The following is a 26056-nucleotide window of genomic DNA, read 5'->3' on the forward strand; positions in this document are numbered from 1 at the left end:
ACTCGGGATCTTTCACGGGCAAGCGCTCTAACAGTAGAGTTCGCGAAATGCAAAGGTCCCGAGTTCGAGTTTTGGTCCAGCGCACAATTTTAATCTACTAGGAAGTTTTATATTTGCGCACACTCCGCAGCAGAGTGAAAATTCTCATTCCAGCAGTTTAAGTAGGTTATCTAGTACGTTTAGTACATATAATTTCACCCAAAATTTCAATCCAATTTCTGATTACTTTGTTGAAGGAAAGAAAATATCGCATGGTTATTGTATTAACCATTCACGTACTCAGATAAGTGGCATAGGTCTCCATAAGTGACACTCTGTGATAATGTGCTCGTTAGCTTTCCTCTGAAGGTTTAAAAACCTTTTCTTTCTGAGATGATAATATCCTATATTTCAGAATAAATTTCTCTTTGGAGCCTTTAGTCACTATCGTCGGGTCCTTTGTATTGACAAAACCCGTATTTAATACTATGTTGAAGTATAAGATTTACTCTTGTATACATGCTAGTTTGTCAAGAAACATTGTTGAAGGATGAAATTTTTTTATCCTAATAAACCGATCTTACCACCGAAAGATTTTGGAAAATTTTACGACTAATGAATGACCCTGAAATCTTGAAGTTGATGGGAGACATAGTATTTTCATCATTATAGGTACTTGCCTTTAAAAATTATTTTATTTTATGACTTTATTGGGTCGTCGTATTTTAAGCGATCCACGGCTAATGCTGATTCTCTTGACGTCCATTTCGTTACACGGCGTGAAAAAAATTATTATTATTATTAAGTATCATTAAGTATCACCTACTATTATAGTGAAACAGTTTGTAGAGCAAATTTGGATAGTAGATTGAGTATTTGGAGTGAACAATGAAGTAACAGCCCGATTTTCTCATGCCATGAGCTTACAGCTCGTATTCTGTTGTAAACACTTTCTGTAACATTTTCATAAGAGCTACTCTTAGACAAATGAATTTCAGATCTTACGAGTATGTAATCGTTTGATATATTTTAACGCATTTAGAATGCACACACGGTAACGGCAGGTTTTAAACCCACATTTATCTAGAGTAGAAACTCGAACCCGCAATAGCCTTTTTACGAAACACCAATACTACCCCGGAAGTACGGTGGTGGGCGAAACCTTAATCTTCTGTCACGCGCACCCTACTTGTGATCGCAGAGTCTGTTTCATTATAAATGTCTATAAAGAAAATGTTTTCGCTATGTTGTTCTTGCCGTTACAGAGGAACTGCGGGCGCTTGGAAACCAGCTCATTATTGAAAACACGAGTGAAGGAAAGTAAGACGCAAGATAAAAATATCGAGGTTACAGGAGACGCCAATCGATTACATCAGAATCGTGAAACTTCGTCTACGGAGTGTCAGAATGAGGCCCAGAAATACTTTGTGCTGAATGCGCCGCAGCTGGCGACACAAAGCCCCGCGTGGCTGCGCCGTTTATCGGCGTCTTTTGTCTTTGCGCAGCGTCACATTGCTGCGTGCCTGTGAACTACGGTTCAGCGCTGAGGCGTTCCTGGGAAAGGACACTGAAGGCGCGTTCCCTTCTAGCTAGCCGCTTCGCTTGTAAAATCCGAGCACAGCGAATACGAGTTCTTCCTGCGGGAGTTGCACTGCATTATCTCTCGCGGCTTCATTAGCCATTGCCGCTCCAGACAGAGGCATGCCCAACAAGAAAGTGAAGTGTAAGTCAGAGGTGTTTCTATTCTCTTTCGTTATCCCTGACTCATTTATGTGGTAGGAAGGTAAACAACGGCACAGGTCAGTGAATTAATTGAATAGTGCAACATACCGTAAAACTCCCCATCTTTGTGACACTTCTGAGGTTTTCTAACGTGGAAGGCTGTGTATTATACACAACGTAGCTACACATCTCATCCTTCGAATTCCGTCTTTTCACAATATCAGTGTCTTATAGGAGAGAATAGCGAATTTCTTTCATGTGGCACATTGCTGGAAGTGTATTTGCCCAGCAATGGGACGGTTCTCATTTTACATAGAAAAATCATCAATAGTGGATGTGTCAAATAATTGTAGCGCCTTTATTGGAATCTACACATTCTAATTGCTATGAATCGCAAATTTATTCAAAAAATAAACTTTTGGTAAGAAATCTTAAAAACAAATTTATTGTTTCTTGTGAGAATAGAAAAAACACCCACAAATACTTGAAGAAAGGGAATTGAACAAGGAAATTCATTGCTTTAGGTCGCATCAAAACCACCTTGTGCAACTTCTCGTAGTGGATCGATTCGGTTAACAATTTGGTGTTCCTTATACTACACATCAGGAGGATTGTCCTACTTTGGTCATGGGTGATATTGGTACTTCTCCTGTCTCGCCGGGAGCGGAAAGCCCGAGGCGAGGGTATAATTTCCCACAGTATTTCAAAAAAAACGTGGAGATAATTCTCTTAGTTGGCATCATGTCGTGAGTGGTGACTAACGGGGTGAAAACGGCAGTGGACACAACATTGTTGATTCCGTCAAGTCGAAAATACGTCACCAAAATGTCACATATTTGGAATAATCTCATGCTACATTGTTGGACACATAACTTCTAATTTTTCAATTTAACGGAATCAGAATCTGAATGTACAAACTATTCAGATGCCAAAGGGTGCATTTTGTACTTGATATTATTGTGATATGAATATCAAGAGCTCAGATGGAAACCCAGTTCTAAGCAAAGAAGGGAAAGCAGGAAGGTGGAAGGAGTATGTAGAGGGTCTATACAAGGGCGATGTACTTGAGGACAATATTATGGAAATGGAGGAGGATGTAGATGAAGATGAAATGGGAGATATGATACTGCGTGAAGATTTCGACAGAGCACTGAAAGACCTGAGTCGAAACAAGGCCCCGGGAGTAGACAACATTCCATTAGAACTACTGACGGCCTTGGGAGAGCCAGTCCTGACAAAACTCTACCATCTGGTGAGCAAGATGTATGAGACAGGCGAAATACCCTCAGACTTCAAGAAGAGTATAATAATCCCAATCCCAAAGAAAGCAGGTGTTGACAGATGTGAAAATTACCGAACTATCAGTTTAATAAGTCACGGCTGCAAAATACTAACGCGAATTCTTTAGAGACGAATGGAAAAATTAGTAGAAGCCGACCTTGGGGAAGATCAGTTTGGATTTCGTAGAAATATTGGAACACGTGAGGCAATACTGACCCTACGGCTTATCTTAGAAGCTAGATTAAGGAAAGGCAAACCTACGTTTCTAGCATTTGTAGACTTAGAGAAAGCTTTTGACAATGTTGACTGGAATGCTCTCTTTCAAATCCTGAAAGTGGCAGGCGTAAAATATAGGGAGCGAAAGGCTATTTACAATTTGTATAGAAACCAAATGGCAGTTATAAGAGTTGAGGGGCATGAAAGGGAAGCAGTGCTTGGGAAGGGAGTGAGACAGGTTGTAGCCTCTCCCCGATGTTATTCAATCTGTATATTGAGCAAGCAGTGAAGGAAACAAAAGAAAAATTCGGAGTAGGTATTAAAATCCATGGAGAAGAAATAAAAACTTTGAGGTTCGCCGATGACATTGTAATTCTGTCAGAGACAGCAAAGGACTTGGAAGAGCAGTTGAACGGAATGGATGGTGTCTTGAAGGGAGGATATAAGATGAACATCAACAAAAGCAAAACGAGGATAATGGAATGTAGTCGAATTAAGTCGGGTGATGCTGAGGGAATTAGATTAGGAAATGAGACACTTAAAGTAGTAAAGGAGCTTTGCTATTTGGGGAGCAAAGTAACTGATGGTGGTCGAAGTAGAGAGGATATAAAATGTAGACTGGCAATGGGAAGGAAAGCGTTTCTGAAGAAGAGAAATTTGTTAACATCGAGTATTGATTTAAGTGTTAGGAAGTCGTTTCTGAAAGTGTTTGTATGGAGTGTAGCCATGTATGGAAGTGAAACATGGACGATAAATAGTTTAGACAAGAAGAGAATAGAAGCTTTCGAAATGTGGTGCTACAGAAGAGTGCTGAAGATCAGATGGGTAGATCACATAACTAATGAGGAGGTGTTGAATAGGATTGGGGAGAAGAGAAGTTTGTGGCACAACTTGACTAGAAGAAGGGATCGGTTGGTAGGACATGTTCTGAGGCATCAAGGGATCACCAATTTAGTATTGGAGGGCAGCGTGGAGGGTAGAAATCGTAGAGGGAGACCAAGAGATGAATACACCAAGCAGATTCAGAAGGATGTAGGTTGCAGTAGGTACTGGGAGATGAAGAAGCTTGCACAGGATAGAGTAGCATGGAGAGCTGCATCAAACTAGTCTCAGGACTGAAGACCACAACAACAACAACAACATTATTGAGATGAATATAAAAATTTTACAGAATTCTCGGGAAACTGGATACAGTGAAGTCAGAGGAGGGTACATCAATCACGTTAACACAAGAATAGCTCACGGTGGATTGTTTTTTAAATATGTAGATACGTGCAGTTAAGACAGATTACACATCGAATCTGTTCCTTCTCTTCCAGACAGGCGCAGCAACCTCCCGGATTTTTTCCGAAACTTTAGCCTGACCATCACAGACGCTACAGAGCTCTCTATGTCCAAAAACGTGGGTGTCATATAGTTCGGTGCTTGTCACGTAGATTTACGGTACTGTCGAGAAAACGTCACTAGCTGCGAGTTCGCAGAAGTAGTTCAACCACCGCAATCGAACGTCTATTTCTTATTTACGCTCGTAATTAATTTCCTCCTTGAGTTGAGAGATGTTTTTATGTAATGCGTGATTCTTCGATATACATGCGTCGGACAAACTATGGAAACACAGCGAGAAATGCATGCTTGAGCATAAACGCAGACGCTAGCCAAACATGCACGTTGCGCCATTGTATCTGACTACCAACGATACCTCTCTAATGTCCTCAATACACTGCAAACTGCCATTCGCAGACAGAACGGTGTTCTATGTAGTTGTGGGTGCATTATGTCGGAGCTAAGTGAATTCGAACTTAGCCAAATCGTTGGTGCTCTTATGGTGTCTGCTTCCTTAACCAAGGTAGCCGAAAAGTTTGGTGTTTCAAGAGGCATCGTATCGAAGACTTATACCGAGCGAGATGTCGCAGTGGTTACCACATTGGAGTCGCATTCAGGTTTCGATGGCTCAAACCCGCGTCCGGCCATAAGGATTTTAGTTTTCCGTGATTTCGCTAAATCGCTCGAGGCAAATACGGGGATGGTTCGTTTAAAAGGCCGCCACCGATTTCCTTCCCCGTCCTTGGCACCACCAGAGATTGTGCTACTTCTCTAATGATCTCGTTGTCGACGGGACGTTAAACTTAATCTTCCTTCCTTACAAGGTTCATACCTTACACAGGGAAAGCGGAAAAACATCCACTAACTCACAACGCAGGCGAAAACGTGTATTGAGTGACAGTGACAGATGGTCACGAAAGAGGATTGTGACGAAAAGAAATAGGACGACAGCTGCAAAAGTAACTGAATGTCGCACTCAATAACCCTGTCAGCACCAAAAGAACACGACAGGAGCTCCAGAAGCAGGGAATTCCAGAGGGAGCTGGAACTCCAAAACCACTCGTTAGTAACGCAAATTCTCGTGACGGCAAAAAGTGGTGCCGAAGTCATAAAGTCTGGACTATAGAGCATTGAAAGAAAATCATTTGGGCGGATGAGTCTTGTTTCACACTGTTTCCAACTTCGGGCCAAGTTTACGCCCCATGAGTGAAACATGGCAGGGGTTCTGTGATGAATTGGACGGCCATATAATGAGGCCCATCGGTACTCTGCAAGGCTGCATCAATGTCAGGGATTATGTGACAGTTTTGATTGATGAGGTCAATGTACAATGTTTGTTTCCCAATGGTGATGCTGTGTTCCAAGACCACTGGGCCCCTGTTCACACAGCTCGCATCGTCCAGGGGTATCACGAGCTGAATTGAAGCATCTCCCCTCACCACCACAGTCATCAGGTCTCAATATTATTGTGTCTTTATGTTCTACTTTGGAGGCAAGAGTGTGTGATCGATGTCCACCTCTATTATCATTACCCAATCTTGCCATTATTTTGCAGGAACAATGGCATATGAGTCCCTTGAAAACCATACAGCATCAGTTTTTATACATTCCGAGATGAGTGGAAGCTATTTTGAATACCAAAGGTTTACCTGCGCCGTATTAGAAACGCTAATGTGTTGTGTTTTTTGTGTTTCTGTGATTTTGTCCACCCCTGTAGATGAGATAGTGGTGGAAGACCCCTCCCCCATGAAGCATGGATTTAGCCGAGGTGGTGTGACTTGAGTGACACAGTGATACAAATAGCCATAGTTAGGTGAAACTACATCTTCGGAGAGGCCAGACAGACGTCTGGTTTCTAAAGGAGGACAGCAGCTTTTCCGACGGTTACAGGGGTACTAGTTTGCATTACTGACTTGGCCTTGTAACGTTAGACATCATGGTTTCGCTTTGTGGGTACTAAGAATGGCTGAAAGGAAGGGGGAATATAGCTTTTATTTTTTAAGAGGGCAGGCACTATACTGTGTGGCTTATATATGGTGGCACAGTCCTGCGTGAAACATTCCAGAGGTAAAACAGTCACCTTTTGGGTCTCCAGGCGAGGACTATTCAGAAGAATGTTGTCACCAAGAGAAACAAATCTGATAATCGTGTAGGTAGCCTAGTAAATTTAGTAAAGGGAAATGGTTAGGCTTATGTTAGATATGGTGGGCTGAGCAAAGCGCACTTGTGCCAAGAACAGGACTTCAAGTCAGGCCAGTACAGGTTTATCAACACAGAATCAAACAAGAGCAATGCAGGAATAGATCTGTTGATGAATATGAGAATAGGAATGCGTGTGAGCTCTTATAAACAACACAGTGAACGCATTATAGTAGCCACCACAGTAGTAGCTTATATCACAGTTAGCTCCGCAGATGATTATAAGATCGACAAAAGATGAGATAAAAGAAAGCATCAAATAGTTAAGGGAGAGAAAAATTTAATTGTTATGGGGGGGCTGGAATTCAATAGTAGGAAAAGTCGGAGAATATGGACTGGTGGAAAGACACAAAAGAGGAATCCACACGGTAGAATTTTCCGCAGAGCAGTCGTTGGTAGCCCTTGTTTTAATAAAAGCATGTAAGAGGAGCCATGTAGGAGGGAGAGACTGGAGCCGCTGGAAGGCTTCAGATAGATAATGGTAAGGCAGAGATTTAAAAACCAGATTTTAAATTGTAAGACATTTCCGGGACATATGTGGACTCTGACAACAACATATTGGTTATGAACTGTAAATCAAAACGTAAGGAAACGCGAAACGTAAGAAAGAGGGAGGATGGCACCAGGATAAATTGAAAGAACGAGACATCATTGACAGTTTCAGAAGAAACATTAGGCAACGTTTCATTGAACCAGTAGAAGGGAATACAGTAAGACGCGAATTAGTAGCATTGAAAAGTGAAATATTGAGGGCAGCACAGGACCAAATAAGTAAAGAGACAACACCTAGAAGAAATTCTTGGACAATACAGGATATTTAACTTAATTAATGAAAGGAGAAACATAAAAATGTAGTAAATGAAGCAGGCGAAATGGAATAGAGACTTCTAAAAAGCGAGATGTAGAGAAAGTGCAAAATTTCTAAGCAGTAATGAATAAAGGACTGTAGTAACATGCATAACTAGAGGGAAAATAGATGCCACCTATAAGTAGATTAAAGAAACCTTTGAAAAGAGCTGAGATAGCTGAGATGGCAAGCCAGTGCTAATAAAAGCAGGAGAAGCTGAAAGATTGAAGTAATATATTGTAGAAAGGCAATAGAAAGTAGATAAAGATGGGATGGGGGATATGATAATTCGAGAATAATTTGACAGAGCACTGCAAGACCTAAGCCACGACAATGCCCCTGGAGTGGACTACATTCCTTCACAGTTATTGAGATTCCTGGGACAGCAAGCTGTGATAAAACAATTCCACCTGATGTGCAAGAATTATGACAGACGAAATACCATCGAGCTTCAAGACAATGTAATAACTCCAGTTCCAAAATAGGCGCATACAGACAGAAGTGAATATTACCCAACTGTCAGTTAAAAAGTCATGGTTGTATCATATTGACATAAATTATTTACAGAAAAATGGAAATACTGGTAGAATCCGACGTCGGAAAGATCAGTTTTGGGTTCCAGAAAAATGTATAAACAAGTGAAGTTGTATTGGCCGTATGATTTGTCTTAGAAGATAGGTTAAGGAAATCCAAATGTTGATTTATAGCGTTTGTGAGACTAAGAGACAACTTTTGTCAACATAGACTGGAATACACTCTTTGAAATTCTGTAGGTAGCAAGGATAAAACACGGAGAATGCAAGGCTATTTACAACGTGTGCAGAAAAGAGACTGCAGTTACAAGAAATGAAGGACATGAAAAAAAAGTAGCAACTGATAAGGGAGTGAGACAGTATTATAGCCCATCTCTGATGTTATTCACTCTGTTCATTGAGCAAGCAGCAAAGGAAACCAAAGAAAAATTTTGGAGAAGGAATTAAAGTTCATGAAGAACAAATAACAATTTGCAGTTTGTCGACAACATCGTAATTTTGTCACAGATACGAGCAGTTGAACGGAATGGAGGTTATAAGATGAGCATCAATAAATCAAAGTAAAATAAGAGTAATGAAATGTAGGTGAATTAAATCTGGCGATTCCGTGGGAAACTGATTAGGAAATTAGGTAACAAAATAACTGACGATGGCCTAAGTCAAGAGGATATAAAAAGTCATCAGGCTGTAATGGGAAAGGTATTCTGAAAAAGAGGAATTAATAAACACCGAATATAAATGTAAGTGTTAGGAAGTTTATTCAGAAAGTATTTACCTGGAGTGTAGCCTTCTACGGATGTAAAACATGGACGATAAGCATTTCAGACAAGAACAGGATAAAAGCTTCTGAAATTTAGTGCTATGTAGGAATACTGAAAATTTGATGGGTAGATCGTGTAACTAATGAGACGAAACTGAATCGAATTGGGGAGAAAATAAATTAATAACACAAATTGACTGAATGAAGGGATTGTTTGACAGGGCACATTTTGAAGCATTAAGGAACTGTCCGTTTGGTGCTGAACGGAAGTATGGAGGGTAAATTTGTAGAGGAAGATCAGGGGGTGAATACTGTGAGCAGATTCAAATGAATGTAGGTCGCGGTCGTTATTCACAGATAAAGAGGCTCGCCCAGGACAGACTATCGCTGAGATCTGCATCAAACCAGGCTTTGGAATAACGACCAGAACAATAATAGACTGATGGGAGAAATGTTAGATGCTAAAATTCCATCGAGATCGACGTCTTTTGAGACGGAGAACTTGGTCAACTAGAGCCTATTCGGGAAAGAAATCAGTCGTTTTTGGAGGAATCAACCAGGCGCATGTTGGAATGGATTTAGGGAAAACTTCAAAAATATGCCCGATGTCCCAGGAGGAGTGGTCAGTATTAAGGGATATTACAGGAACAATTATTCGAAGCAAAAATATCTAGTGAACATTGGCTCTAAAACATAAGAACTATGAACACTTGCTCAGTATAAGAGATATGTTTCACAGTAGTGAGGATGAACAAGTGCTTGTAGCTCGTAAGGTAAGCACTTTAGCGCCCATGTATACTATACATTTCTCCTGTTTTGGTCCATACTACCAGCTATCAAAATACGAAAACCAAAGAGCTTGCAGTAGAAGAGATTTTTTCACAGTATTGCACACAGCTATTAAGGCGTGCATTTTAGAGCCCATGTTTACGAGACAGTTTTGCTTCGAATGATCGTTCCTGTCACACTCTTGAATATTGACCAATTCTCCTGGGACACCCTGTAGATGAAACTCCTAATGGGATTGGGGGTTTAAATCTCATCGCTTCCAACTACAGTTCCGACTGGTGTACAGATTAACGCTTGTGAAATGTAGTGTAAGAGAGCGCTATAGACTATGAAAATAAATATATGGAGTCAATGCTGGCAAAAACGGACTGTTCTTGTCGAAAAGTGACGACTGTTCCGCCAGTTTCAGAGACAATTACTGCGACATATGCAGGGGGACATAAGCCAGGGGGAATGTCTCCGACATAGATGTATCACACTCACATCTCTCATACCTTCATAGAGACAGAGCGATGATGGAATTTTGTTACTGCCAAATTCACTACTCCCGCGTCACTAGAAATTACCAGCCGCGGCCACGGACGTTAGCAGAGAAAAGTGTTTCTTATGTAGGTTAATTATCATTTACAAATTAATTGTGTATTTTTGTAGCGTCCGTAGCTTGCTAGTGCTACAGTTCTACGAAGGAAGATGAAAAGTTTTGTTCAGGTATTGACATCAGAATGATAATAGAGCAAGGTTTGAATAATAAAATCTTGAAATGTCAATCGGTTACAGTGAATGCTTTGAGAAACAAAAGAATCACCGAACACTGTTTACAACTAAGATATTTTTATATAATTGGAAAATCGAGAAAACAACATGTCACTGGAGGCTTCCGTAAATAATCCCACACGGGCAGAGAGACCAACTGTTTGCCTCAGAACTACACTCCACTTCACAAAGTAAAAGGAATCCTTTAATAATGAAGTGCAAGAGTACGTGTTTGGCTACCTCCATAGTAACTAAGTACGTTATCGTTAACTGTCAAACATCTCTCTCTCTTTCCCCTCCCCCTCCCCCTCCCCATCCCCATCCCCATCCCCATCCCCATCCCCATCCCACCCTCCCTCCCTCCCTCCCTCCCTCTCGTTTCCCTTCCTCCTCTCTCTATCTTATTTTCTTTGGACTACGTTTGAAGTAGAGCGCGCGCGCGCGCGCGCGGGTGTGTGTGTGTGTGTGTGTGTGTGTGTGTGTGTGTATTATAAAATCACACAGCTTTTGCTGTTTAGGCGTCGGTCTTAGTTTCTCTAGAAAATCGTTGGTTGTTTATATTAGTTGGCAAAATGATTAAGAAGAATTTGTAAATTAAGCATCAGGTATGAAGTAAACTGCGCATTAGTGGTACCGTATTCTCACTAGAAATTGGGGCACTTTCCTTCTCTTGAAACACTTCGTAAGTGAGAAAGATATCCCTTCTACTCAATGGAAGTGTCGTTGCCACTAAACGTGCATATGATTTTCTATGTAGCAAACATCAGAAGTAAAATTATTAATATGGGGTCGGATCACATAAATCCCAACGTACAGCGGTGATTCGGCGTGAAATGAATACGTTCAGCCCGTGTAATGTTGCAGATAATTTTGTACTATTTGTCGACCACAGAGGTACAGTATATTTATGATTACGTTATTTGATAGAACGGTATAGTTCTCAAAGCCTATCACACGTGCCTCGAACAGCGCGTGAAGAGAATTAGAGAGAATTAGGGCACTGAACAAAAACTGGTCGTAGAATAACATCTGCACTTTATAACACAGTTCTTGTATACAGTATTTGTATATTGTGTCTGGAGAGTAACTCTTGCATAGACGGAAACGTATGAAACTACAGCCAACAGAGTATGAGTATGTTTAGTGCTAGGAAATAAACAATCCGGAACATAAGCTTCTTGTGATGCCTATCACGCCTACATACGACGGGTTGTGGAAAAAAAGTGATGATGTATCATCGGAACACATTATTCTCTTGTCTCATCGATAGTCTTTCCTGGATACTCTGTGTATCGTTTATCTTGTAGTAACATATTCTGTGCAGAGACTGGCAATTCGATATTACCACTCGACCACGAATGTTCAAATTGTACCGCTTATGCTGAGTATTGATAACAGTAGTATGTTCTTCGAGAATGTGGTTGCGTCCAGTCGTCATTTGTTTTTCATCGTCATAATGTCTCTCAAGTCCATTGCAGCAGTTATTTATAATGTTCACCAAATGCGTTTGATAAGCCGTACTTTTTCTAAACTACTTCTTTTCGCAAACGTCTATCTACGAGTCATGTCTGCCGTCATCGGCTAGCACATTATTGTCTCAATAGTCTCAACCTATTGGTAATCATCGATATATTTAAGTCAAATGGTTCAAATGGCTCTGAGCACTATACGACTTAACTTCTGAGTCGCCTAGAACTTAGAACTAATTAAACCTAACTAACCGAAGTACATCACACACATCCATGTCCGAGGCAGAATTCGAACCTGCGACCGTAGCGGTCGCGCGGTTCCAGAGTGTAGCGCCTAGAACCGCTCGGCCACTCCGGCCGGCCGATATATTTAGTATGCCTCCTTAGTTGAGTGGTAACGCGCTTGCCTCCCAAGCAGCGGGCCCGGGCTCGATTCCCCTCGTGGACTGGGTGTTGTGTTGTCGTCATCATCATTTCACCCCCATCACCGGCATGCAAGACGTCCAGTGTGGCGTCGAGTGAAATAAGACTTGCACTCGTCGGCCGAACTTCCCCGTATAGGGCCTGCGGCCAACAATGAGTCACGATCATTTCATTTTTTTATCGATATATTTAATGCATTTAATTTTTTAAAGCCTCAGGAACATGTGGTCAATTGGAATTCATCTACAAAGGAAAAAAAGAAAACGGAAAGACCCCATCCTCGCCCAGACTGGCCAGTCATCATCAGGCAGTTGCTTCATTTGGGTGCTGTGTGGGGAGGCGTGGGCTTAGCACACAGCTCTCCTGGCCGTTATCGGATCTGAAGACCTTGGTGCCAATACTTATCATTCAAGCAGCCCCTCAACTGGGATCACGAGACTGACTTGACCCGGTTCCAGTTCTCCGACCAAGGAGAAATTCCCTGGCAGGAAGTCGCTTACGAAATTATCGGTCGACTCATTCTTGAGTACTGTTCATGTGTCTGGGACCTTTATCAAGTCTCATTAACTGAAGAGATGGACAGACGTCGTGCACTTCGTCAAGGGTTTGCTTAGTAAGCTCGAGAGCATCACAGAAATGATCGACAAACTCCAATGTGAGGTACTATTAGAAAGGAGCTGTACATCACATAGAGGCCTACTATCAGAATTAATAGATCCCTTAACCCATTGGCCGTGCGGTTCTAGGCGCTTCAGACTGGAACCGCGTGACCGCTACGGTCGCAGGTTCGAATCCTGCCTCGGGCATGGATGTGTGTGATGTCCTTAGGTTAGTTAGGTTTAAGTAGTTCTAAGTTCTAGGGGACTGATGACCACAGATGTTAAGTCCCATAGTGCTCAGAGCCATTTGAACCATTTTGAACCTTATCCCACTTACCAATACGAATCAACAAGCATTCGTTCTAAAAGCTTATAAATGATGTAATGATGATGAGGCGGAAATTAGAACAATTCGGGCGATGATAGGAGCTTAGTGACAATCTTCCACTCCACTATTTGCAGGTATAATAGAAATGTGGTAAACTGAGTATGGCATACAATGAAACCTCCGCCACATACCGTAAGATGGTTTCCGGAGGACACTTGTGACACATTACACGACAAAATTTTAATATCACCACCTAGCGTTCTAAAGAGCAACGACATTCACTGAAGAAAAATAGAACTAAAATGACACCTATAGATCACGAGTGGTTAGTGTTATTACTTTAGAAAGGACTGTACTCCAGAGCACAATCCTTTCTGTTGTTTTGAAACCATTTCTGAATTTAGCCTAAGGCTAGATACGTGGCCTCGAAACACAGCTCCCCGAAAAAAGGAGGAAAAGAGGACGGTAGACTGTAACGACCCTACGGCGTTGGCGCCATTGACGACTGAAGAATTGCTCAGTCGTACAAAATTGCGTTCAGGTGTCTATCAGAAGAGAGCCACGAAAACAACGGAAAAACTGAAAATAGGATGGCCGGATTGACTTTTGATTCAGGTGTGATTCTCACACGTTCGCTTGATTCTAACAAGTCTAAACATCTTACGTCACGGTTACTATTTATTTATTCCCCAAATCAGCGAAAATTTTTCATCTGCGAAGACGTGTATGCAGATACTGCAATAAATATGAATCAGTCAGCAATAAGAATTATAAGAATAAACAAGTGTTTCTGTAGAGTGGTGACGACTGAAGCAGTACTTCTTATCATCAATCTGCAAGATAAGTTCTACTATATCTCATTCGTCAGTAGGTCGTAGGTTTTATCATGAAAATACAGTTCTCGGTACTTCGAAATCCTGTTTCGCCATCTTTCGATCTACCAGGACTGCGTGTAATGAGAAACCACTGTCTTATCTTCCATCTAACAACAGCAAAATGTTCCTAATTTCTTAAGAAACTACACAGCAGCCGGCTGTAAAATTTTGATTATTTAAGGTTTGCATTGTCGCGTATAATTCCTGTCTACAACCCAACAGAATAAGAATCACAGAATTTGGAAGAAAATCCTAACGACGTTTAATACCCTTCCCTATGTCTAATACCCTTTATTGCTTCGAGACTTCATTTCATCAGTAATCAGAGATGTGGATAGTAATCGTTTTATTCCCAGCTCAAGAGCAACCATTATACTGTATTTACAATAGGAGAGTGACAGTTATAATTTTCTAGTTTCTTTTAGTGTAACACTGAGATAGTGTTGCTCTGTTCTGTAACCCTAACGTTTGTGCGGCCATAGCAGTTTAGAAAATAGAGATTTATCACTACTTATTCCATAGTTTCTGTAAACTGAGACACACGCGTCGACCCAACACACAGGCTGAGCGACTGGTTATAACTGTTCCGATTGCCATGCAACTGACTGAAGCTATAGTCCGATTATAACCACTTGATATTGCCATTTCACTTGTTGGAGATGGTTTGCTCCAATAAGAACGCTCAGCGTCACATCCGAACCGTTCGTTGTTGCCAAACTGCCACAACAATTGGTCAGTTCACTTCCAGTTCCTTGTGTTTGGATGCCGAAATATTGGTCAGGTACTTTTATTTCGTATTTTATCACACATGATAACAACAGGGTAAACTTCACACACACACACACACACACACACACACACACACACACACACACATAACGTTACTAATGAAATACACACGTATCATACACAACACTAACCAAACACTACTGGATACTCCCGCACAAGGCGCGAGTCAGTGTCATATATACAGTTATCATAATCGCAGAGGTCGGCTTATGTTAGAAAACCTAAGCACGACATTGCGTGAAACCGAATTTTTGAAGCCTGCAATTCATGGTTGTGACTTGGTCACCACAGTCATAATAATACCTACTTACCCGTGAGTTGTAGGGTATCGTAGTGTACAACGTACAGATCCGACGTATATAAAGTCGTCAGTTCGAATCTGGTCAAACCTAGCGAAATTCGTTTTATTCCTAAATTTAATCGATTAATTGGTGTAAATGTATTTTTTTGCTTCTGATTCTCTGTCTCGTCATTTTTATCATCGTACTGACTATTTTATTTGCTCTTATTTTCCTTCCTACCACTCTTTTTTCGTTTGAAAACTACCTTTGTCTCCTATAATCTGAAACCAAGTGCCAACGAGAACTGCTGATCGGTTGGTAACGCGGCAGCTCGTGTCGCCAACGTGAGGATAGTTTGAGGTAAACAACGATAGTGAAAAATTACAGTTCTGTTTTAGTATTGAAACAGAATTTTTGCTGTTTTATGTTTGCTCATAGAGATTAGCTTTAATCGCCGTGATGTTAGTTCTGCCGCAGTTTGTTGACCGCCGTTTTCTCGGACACGTTGCACGTCACGAGGTTTTGGTTTACTTCGGACATTAAACTCAAGGCTGCAAAACGCGTCGTCTGCAACAGTTCAGTTATTGGTCACTTAAAAGCTGTTGCGACAGAGCAGCTCCCATTTCCGTCGTACCTCGTGGAGGCCATTTCCAGCATTGCTCCGCGTTACACATTAACAGCAGTTGTTAAATGACCCGCTGTGTTTGTGTGTCGCCCATAACCGAGCGGTAACCAACAGCCGACGTGGTAACACTGTAGGGTAAGTGGCAGACACAGCTATCAATTAATTTTAATCGAACTATAAGGAACCTGCCGCATTCTTGAGGTAAGTCATATAAGAGTTCTGTCGAACAGTCGGAAAAGCATTTAAATTCGAGCAGAGATAGTCCCTATGTCAATGAGTTCGATACCGACTAGATGTTAATCAGCGAACGTCGTCGCAAAACTCGTGATGTGGAGCAGACAAAGAGCACATTCGGATGCGCCTCACGTCCGATTCACGCCCCGGCATCCTGATTAGATTATCCTCATCACTTTATAACGGAGCGAGTTGGCAGTGCAGTAAGTCGCTAGAGTTGTACGCAGGAGTAAGTAGATCCGTTTCGCATCTAGCAAAATATGTATTTCCTCACTCAGTGTAGGTCAGATCTTAGGAAGACCCTCTTGGCTTGGAACAAAAAACATCTTATTAAGCAGCTCTTTTTCTCCATATATCCCTGAATTCGACGGAGATTGTCGTTTTTATGTAAATAACATATTCGGACAGCACATTTATTTGACAAGTGCGAGGCCGCAGCTCGTGGTCGTGCGGAAGCGTTCTCGCTTCCCGCGCCCGGGTTCCCGGGTTCGATTCACGGCGGGTCAGGGATTTTCTCTGCCTCGTGATGCCTGGGTGTTGTGTGATGTCCTTAGGTTAGTTAGGTTTAAGTAGTTCTAAGTTCTAGGGGACTGATGACCATAGCTGTTAAGTCCCATAGTGCTCAGAGCCATTTGAACCATTTTGACAAGTGCGATTTAGATACTTAAAGAGCAGCGCGAAGCATAGATCTGTTGACATGCTTAAAATCATTACGAATTTTAAGCATACGCAAGTGTCCGAGAATTTAAAGCATATTGGAGCATTTTATGGTTGATAGCGTAGAATCCGAATTGTCTTGGCTTTTCAGTGTTTTTTATTGTATCGACGCAATATTCTCGCCTAATCAGCTTGTTTCTGGTGAGACATTTTAAGTTTCCAGTTCTTCGGAATTAGTGAAGATGACAAATATGACACTGATCGAATCGTCGCATCAGGAAGGGGCTTTTACTCAGTGGATAACTCGTTAAGATTTCGTCAGTGAAATTCGGTGAGTTGGTGCATATTCTATTCACTACAATTATTACCAAACTTCCATAACAAAAAGCGGTACTTCAGAACTCATAACATCTTCATCTACATTACAATTTTAATCTTATTCTTCTGTTCTGCATCTTTTTTCCCTCATGTACATCACGTGCGGCCCGTAAAAATGTGTCATGTGGTGTATAGATGGAGTACCATTTCAGTTAGACAGTAACGGTTGAAGGAGGCGGCCACGATTTTATCTCAGAATTAGTCCCGACATTCACAGGCAGTGATTTAACGACAACCTGAATTCGATGGCTGGCTGCGGATTCGAACCTTACACCTAACGAATACGAGCCAAGCGTCTCAACCACAGCACGATATTTAGTAGACATACTAGAAGCGTCACTGTTTGCAAACCTGTTGACGTAGATGCGGTACGTAAAGAACGCGCGGAGCATGAAATAACTCGCTTTCTCTCATCTTCACACAGTAATCGAATTTAAGTATTAAGAGAGCCTTTTTGAACTCCTTCAGCATCTCTAAAGAAGCAACAATAGTTTCTTGGTGATGAACGGTTCTCGATTCCAATGACCACCATTCAGTGTAAAGATGAACCGATCTCCTTGAGTATTCGCAGTGCTTAGGAATCGTAAGGTGGATTTACATGTTGGAGCATCTAAAACTTGCACCTCTTTTATTTCGTTATCGGCGGATACAAATGTTAAGCGTATTACCCATGCAACAAAACTGGGTTAAAGACACAGTGTCGGCGGCTCCTGCGTCGCGTGCTGATATTGGAAATTCGTAGCCAATTGGGCGATGGTATACGGTAGCCAGTGAGAAGCGCTGAATCAATTATTTCTTTCGGTAGGAAGATATCAGTCTATTACATTTGTTTTCGATATGAAGAGTGAGAAGAAAATTTGATGGGCTGATACACTGACCTGTAGCGTAGCCCGAGGGTAAGGTTCAGTTGGCTCTGAGCACTACGGGACTTAACATCTGAGGTCATCAGTCCCCTAGAACTTAGAACTACTTAAACCTAACTAACCTAAGGACATCACACACATCCATGCCCGAGGCAGGATTCGAACCTTCAACTGTAGCGGTCGCACGATTCCAGATTGAAGCGCCTAGAACCGCTTGGTCACACCGGCCGGCCCGAGGCTAAGGTTAGGTTGGAATATGACAGTTTGCTTGTGCGTTAGCGAAGACAACGAATCTCAACGTGAAAGCACAATTGCCGTAAGAGGTCGGTCATACCGATAACCTACTTGTGTATCGCTTCCCCGATTTTTCCGAAATTTCAGTGGATGTGAGTAAATTCTAACCTATCCCTCGATGTGAGTAACCTGATAGAACGAAACACCAGCGAAGTTTATTTAGACACCAAAGCTGCTCATTCGGATGCGCCTCACGTCCGATTCACGCCCCGGCATCCTGATTAGATTATCCTCATCACTTTATAACGGAGCGAGTTGGCAGTGCAGTAAGTCGCTAGAGCTGTACCCAGGAGTAAGTAGATCCGTTTCGCTCATGCAGCTTCAACACGATACCACAGTTCATCAAGAGTAGTGACTGGCGTATTGTGACAAGCCAGTTGCTCGGCCACCATTGACCAGACGTTTTCAGTTGGTGAGAGATCTGGAGAATGCGCTGGCCAGGGCAGCAATCGAACATTTTGTGTATCCAGAAAGGCCCGTACAGGACCTGCAACATGCGGTCGTGCATTATCCTGCTGAAATGTAGGGTTTCACAGGGATCGAATGAAGGGTAGAGCCACGAGTCGCAACACATCTGAAATGTAACGTCCACTGTTCAAAGTGCCGTCAGTGCGAACAAGAGGTGACCGAGACGTGTAACCAATGGCACACCATACAATCACGCCGGGTGATACGCTAATCTGCGTTCACCGCGATGTCGCCAAACACGGATGCGACCATCATGATGCTGTAAACCGAACCTGGATTCATCCGAAAAAATGACGTTTTGCCACTCGTGCACACAGGTTCGTCGTTGAGTACACCATCGCAGGCGCTCCTGTCTGTGATGCAGCGTCAAGGGTAATCGCAGCCATGGTCTCCGAGCTTATAGTCCATTCTGCTGCAAACGTCATCGAACTGTTCGTGCAGATGGTTATTGCCTTGAAAACGTCACCATCTGTTGACTCAGGGATCGAGACGTGGCTGCACGATCCGTTACAGCCATGCGGATAAGATACCTGTCATCTCGACTGCTAGTGATACGAGGCCGTTGGGATCCAGCTCGGCGTTCCTCCTGAACCCATCGATTCCATATTCTGCTAACAGTCATTTGATATTGACCAATGCGAGCAGCATTGTCGCGATACGATAAACCGCATTAGCGATAGGCTACAATCCGACCTTTATCAAAGTCGGAAACGTGATGGTACGCATTTCTCCTCTTTACACGAGGCATCACAACAACGTTTCACCAGGCAACGCCGGTCAAATGCTGTTTGTGTATGAGAAATCAGTTGGAAACTTACCTCATGTCAGCACGTTGTAGGTGTCGCCACCGGCGCTAACCTTGTGTGAATGCTCAGAAAAGCTGATCATTTGCATATCACAGCATCTTCTTCCTGTAGGTTAAATTTCGCGTCTGTAGCACGTCATCTTCGTGGTGTAGCAATTTTAATGGCCAGTAGTGTATTTTGCAAAAACCTTGTTTCGATATCTCACATCGTTCATGAAGTAATAGCGCTGCAAATCTTGGGTGATTTATGCTACATATAACAATACGTACAAAACTTGCACTTAATTAGGAACGAAGTCAGTATACAAACCTACTGGTCGTGTTGTGATGTAGGCCGACGGGTAATAGCGTCGTAATATTGCATTCACCCTCGTCGACGGCCAGCGTCAGAGGATAATCGGAAAAGTGCGCGCCAAGTGTACGGCCGTATTCGCTCTGGATTTCGCGGCGGTCCACACGGGAGTTAAGTGAGGGGCAGCGTGGCGTGGCGTGGTGTGCGCGCCGTATCGGCGCCGCAGTGCGCGGGCGCGAGCCGGACTCGACGCTTGACGGCGGCCGCGGAGCGCCAGTCGCCGCCGGACCACCAGCTCAGCCCGCAGCGCCAGCAGCAGCCGGCAATGCCCGCGGCAGCCGACGGCGCGCACGCTCCGCAGGTGAGGCTTCGCGCGCTCTTCACACTTCAGTGTCGCCTCCACTGCACCGCCGAAGACAGCCAAATTACTGTACAATTTCACACGTTCTACGGGAGAAATGCGGTGACGATCCTCACGAAGACACCTCAACGAAATTCATCTAATGTAGTGTCACGAATATATTTCAAATTTAAATCGGACTTAGAAATAACAAATTATAAATTTCTCGAATTTATACGACGATCTCATCTTCTCTCAAGCCAGTTTCTTGCTTGTGAGCTCGTCACTCGTTGACAATTGACGGCCACAATCATTAATGACGCTTGACTTATCTCGAATGAAACAAGTTTGCTGTTACTAGTCGTCGTTAATTTATTTCCACAACGCGTTTCGAAGGTTTAAACCACCATCAGGTGGATGTATGTTCTGTGTTACGACTTTCAAATAAGCTGTGGCACTGTCTAGCAGAGAAAAACAGAACACTATTTTAGAACATGACTCATAATGTTGTGAAGGTTTTGGACTAAAAAGAAAATGAGAATAAAAGTTCGCATTTAAACTTAATGTTTCTACTGTTACAAGACTCACTTCTCATATAATGTTGACCTAAAATTATTCAAACTAGCTTATGACAAAATACTGTCTTTTAACCTTTTAACACAAACGGGCCCTATTACTGTAGAGGTTTGTAACAATGAAACAGCAGTACGGTATTTTATCAGTAATCGCTTTCGGTGAAGCTGATTAATCATCGAAACCGTTCATGTCGCCAGTGAAACATGTAACTAAAATTACTGTTTCATTACTATAAACAAAAATTGTTTCAGAACAAAAAACAATGTTTGTGTTACTATTGTCATTCTCTACTAATCAGCAACAATAATGCGGTAAATGATAATTTTTTTGGGAAAGGAACGCACCGTAATTCTTGAACCGACGAATACCCCGAGCTGTTAATTAATTAACGTATTTATACTTGAGTACACAGCCCAGTATAGTTTTAGGTGTAATGAAAAATTACACAAAGTGTTTCCATTAGTTTCGTTAGTAAACATATCCAGTATCAAAGAATCACGTATACCATAATGTTACGTCCAGTTGTCACCAGAATTTTGAAACTATCGGTCATACCGATAACCTACTTGTATATCGCTTCCCCGATTTTTCCGAAATTTCAGTGGATGTGAGTAAATTCTAACCTATCCCTCGATGTGAGTAATTCTAACCTAATAGAACGAAACACCAGCCAAGTTTATTGAGAAACCAAAAACAATTACAAACGGGGATTCAGACTGTCTACCGACAATTGACTCGCTATTCGTCGTATTCAGTTCTCATCCTTGATTATGCAAATTATTACCAACATCGGTACGCAACGCAGCATCTGCGGACGCCGTAAGTGCACTTTAACCCAAAATTACCTGGCCCTCAGCCTACTATTATTTGGCGAAAACCTCGTTTCGATATCTCAAATCGTTCACGAAGTAAAGTGTTATCATATGTTTTCCTGGACAAAATATTCCAGTGTAGATTAATATGATATTTGTGTGTTGTGTTACGACTTTCAAGTAAGCTGTGGCACTATCTAGCAGAGAAAAATAACACGCTATTACAGAACATGGCTCATAGTTTTGTGGAAGTCTTCGATTAAAGGATGAAGAAAAATATAAATGTGAAATAAAAGTTCGCATTTAAACTTAATTTTATCTATTGTTACGAGGCTCACTTCTCACGTAACTATTCAAACTAGTTAATGACAAAATATTTTCTTTTAAACATGTACTGTGGAAGTTTGTAATAATGAAAGAGTAGTAATATATTTTATCAGCAGCCGGTTTCGGTAAAGTTGATTGGTCATCGAAACTGCTTAGGTCGACAGAGAAACGTGTAACAAGAATTACTGTTTCATCACCATAAATAAAAATTGTTTCAGAACAAAATAACGTTTCTACTGTTATTGTCATCCTCTACGAACCACCAGCAGAATTGAAGTAATTGATAAAACAAATGTTCCGTAACAGAAACACACCGTTTTCTCATGCCGACGAATAATCAGAGCTGTTCATTAATTAATTATCTTAGTACTTGAGTTTTAGGTGTATCGAGCAAATATAAAAAGTGTTTTCATCAGGTTCGTTAGTAAACCTAATCAGTATCAAAGGATCACGTGTACAGCAAACTTACGTCCTCGTCATATGATCATTTAAGCATATAACTGTCCCAGACAAATAGTCGAGAATATGTATTACTGTAGGTTATTGGTCTGCAAAATCGATTTAAATGGAATTTCCTAAATTAATGTAAAATATTCCGGATAGTAATGTAAAGAATACATCAAAAAATATGTATTCGAGATATGTCTGGAAAGCTGCGTTTTGTCTGTTTCATTTTTTGTCGGTAGCTTGTTGAATATGGATTCTACAGAGTATAGCACACATTTAACCCCAGTCTTGAAGCTGGGTAATTCAGGTGCACGTTACTATTTTGTTCACAAAAGTACACTGTACGTTAATTATTGCGTAGATGTTACCCATAGTGAAGACTGCGAGAGTCAGTTTTTATTTTAATAGCCGCGCTTGAGAAACGTGTTACAAATTCTTACAAGGAAACCATAACGCAATTCTTCTGAAGGGGAATAATAAAAGAATTCGGCATTAAAGTTGGTTTACTGAAAAGAAAGATAGACAATGAGCTTCGAGTAGACAAATGCTCCGACGGAACTTTATGTTCATACGCATGTTCCGATCAGTTTCATAAATTTTGGAATAACGGGTTGATTACATCCAAGGAATAAAACATGTGCTATAATTCTGATAACGTCTGAGTATGTTTAATGACAAAATTAGTCTTTTGTATATACGGGTCCACAGCCGTTGTAATTTCCTTGAGAGAAGTCACTTTTCCATGGAGGTTATTTTATTTTGAAATAAGCAGTTTCTTATGATTTAACTATTAGTTAATATCGCCTCACCCACTTTTGAGTATTTTTAAGCTACATGGCAGCAAAAAATTATAATGCATGTAGCATGATATATTTCACGTCCGAAATTGTTGTGCGCGCTCTAACTGTGTATGTGCGGAATCCATTTTAGGGACACCATCACATATTGCTTCCTCCATGAAGATATATGGAATATATCATGCTATATGCCTGATAAGGAACAAGGGGGCGAAATTAGCTAATCGCTAAATGATGAAATACAGTCATTATTTCAGTATAAAACAGTCTACGCCGGAAAATGATTTCCCTCAAGAAATGACAAAATTGTCCTGAAAATGTATGTCGGAAGGCACGCTGTTGCAGATTATTTCTTTGCAAAACGGACTGCTCTAAAATCTGCCAACGTATTCGTAATACGAATACAAGGAATATGTCAGAAGTAAACATTTCAAGATAGATTCCAAAACTGAGGTTTATCTCTTAATATTTTCATTTCCACCCGAATTCATTTACAACGGATTGCAAAGAATAATGCACACTTTTTCCCAGAGGTTTTATTAAAGTGTGTATTACTTTTCTACTTCATGCCCGTTCATTGAATGTCGCTATTATTTATAATTGATTCATTTTATTAATAGCAGTCGTCATTGAAGACTACATATACAAAGACGTCGGTGTCAGACTTCTAATCACGCGAGATGACACGAATACTTTTTATGGTGCGGTGCTCTTATTTATTAGTTGTTGTTTGTTTCTGCATTCCTAGGAAATAACATAACAGATATGGAGGCAATAGCAGTATCCAATTCAACAATAACACTTAATCAGCTATAGCTCTTACCTACCGCTTTATTACTTGTGGTAACGTTGTCTCAGGTCTTTGTGCATGTTTTATGACTTACTTCCTAGGACTCGGAAAATCAAAGCGATTCAGAAAATCGTGAATACCAATTGCTGTTATGCACACTACGTGTGAAAGCATGACCTTCGCTTGTAAACATACACTGTTTCTGAAAAGTTTGGTACGTTTTTCACAACGTTCAAAATTACTAGTTCACTTGAAGTGATCTTAATTGTAAGAGAATCTAGGCATACGAAGCTCGAGTCGAATAAATTAACTCCTTTCTCTACTAAATTTTCGTAATTTTGGTATAACGTCTTACATGTCTGATACGCTTTCTGTTTGACTCAGTTCCAGTGAACTGAGTGAGTAAATACGTTATTTATAAGAAATACGTTTTAAATTCCATATTCAGAATCTAATTTTATAAAAATCTGTTTCCACTCGACCTTTATTGTTGCTTAAGTCGTCTACATAGATCCATCCAAATTCTCATTTACCTGAGACAAATTTAGGAACTATATGCAATGAAGTTTCGTTTGCTACAGTCTTCGTCATTAAGAGAGAAAGTATTCATTGCACAAAAGCGTGCAATCAGAATAATAGCTAGAGGCCACCCAAGATCACCTTGCAGACATTTATTTAAGGAACTCGGGATATTCACAGTGCCTTCGCAATACATATATTCACTTATGAAATTTGTCATTAATAACCCATCCCAATTCAATAAGTAACAGCGAAGTGCCACAACACTAGAAGAAAGGATGATATCTACTACTCTGGATTATATCTCACTTTGACACAGAAAGGGGTGAATTATGTTGCTACAAAAATCTTTGGCCATTTGCCAAATAGTATTAAAAGTCTGACATAGCCAACCAACATTTAAAAGCAAATTAAAAGAATTTCTGAATGACAACTCTTTCTACTCAGTAGATAAATTCTTATATATGAAGAAGTAACTGTAAAAAAAAATTATTTTGTGTAAAGAAAACTCATGTTAAAGTGACACGTTCCACCTCATTACGAAATATCGTATTCATGATCTGTGGAACAAGGATTAATGTATGTATGTACAGTTGATTACCCGCCCGCTCAACCGCCAACCCGGAAGTTTAGGATCTGCCACCAAGGCCTACTGCCGGAAATGTGTTGCATCACCTCGCTTACCACAGACTCCCCCCCCCCTCCCTCCACTAATCACTAAGTTGTGTACCACGTTTTGTCTGTCTCTGCTGGAAAAGCATGTACGTCTTGGATAGCCAGTTGGTAGCTATGCTCCAGTCAGCTTGTGCTTATATTAGAAGCTGAAAGTACTAATGGAAATAGCCGGCCGCTGTAGCCGAGCGGTTCTAGGCGCTTCAGTCTGGAACTGCGCGACCGCTACGGTCGCAGGTTCGAATCCTGCCTCGGGCATGGATGTGTGTGATGTCCTTAGGTTAGTTAGGCTTAAGTAGTTCTAAGTTCTAGGGGACTGATGACCTCAGATATTAAGTCCCATAGTGCTTAGAGCCATTTGAACCATTTTTTTTTACTAATGGAAATAAAACAGGCGTGATAGATACTGCTGGAAAATTAACAGACCCAGAACCGATAGGTAATGGTGGGTCGCTCAAATGTTTTATTATTAATAAAGGCATACAAATAAATGACTCCTCACTGCTAAATTCACTCACTTATGTTGATGACCTGATCAATATTTGGAGCTAAAAATAGGCAAACTTAATTAATTCATAACCCGGGGGTGAAACTCATATACGGACTTCCAGCATTACGACCTCGGTTCGCTGCCAGGCCACTTGGAGCGCTGCACGTTCAACAATCCTCCTTCATAATTCATAAACTTAATTAATTCATAAGACTAGAACAGTGACTTAAAGAGAAATATGTATTTCGAACAAAACTGTTAATGACAGAATATTAGGTCAGGAAACTGCTTTGGTTATGAATTATGACTTTGATAATGAAATGCAAAAAGTACTGAAAAAGTTTAGCGTGGCTTTTGGAACACTCAAAATGCATAAAAAAAGTTCAAGACAGATCCTATCAACAGATCCCCTCTTTTAGTCAATTTCAGGAACTCAAAAAGTGCCTGTTCTTATATTTCGATTTGTCGTACCGTAACGACGACGACTGGATTTCGAAAGCCGCT

At 41.2% G+C, this 26056-nt stretch overlaps 1 protein-coding gene across 1 annotated transcript in view; it reads left to right on the forward strand.

Moving 5' to 3' along the window:
- The first annotated feature begins 2442 nt into the window (after positions 1-2442).
- The window catches only part of LOC126471065 (galactosylgalactosylxylosylprotein 3-beta-glucuronosyltransferase P-like), a 326272-nt gene continuing 302658 nt past the window's right edge, over positions 2443-26056 (forward strand). Inside the window, exons 1-2 of the mRNA XM_050099132.1 lie at positions 2443-2447; positions 19969-20143. Coding sequence (XP_049955089.1) covers positions 2443-2447; positions 19969-20143 — 180 coding nt within the window. The remainder of the gene's footprint in view (positions 2448-19968; positions 20144-26056) is intronic.

The sequence above is a fragment of the Schistocerca serialis genome, chromosome 3 (genome assembly GCF_023864345.2).
Source record: "Schistocerca serialis cubense isolate TAMUIC-IGC-003099 chromosome 3, iqSchSeri2.2, whole genome shotgun sequence".
NCBI lineage: Eukaryota > Metazoa > Arthropoda > Insecta > Orthoptera > Acrididae > Schistocerca > Schistocerca serialis.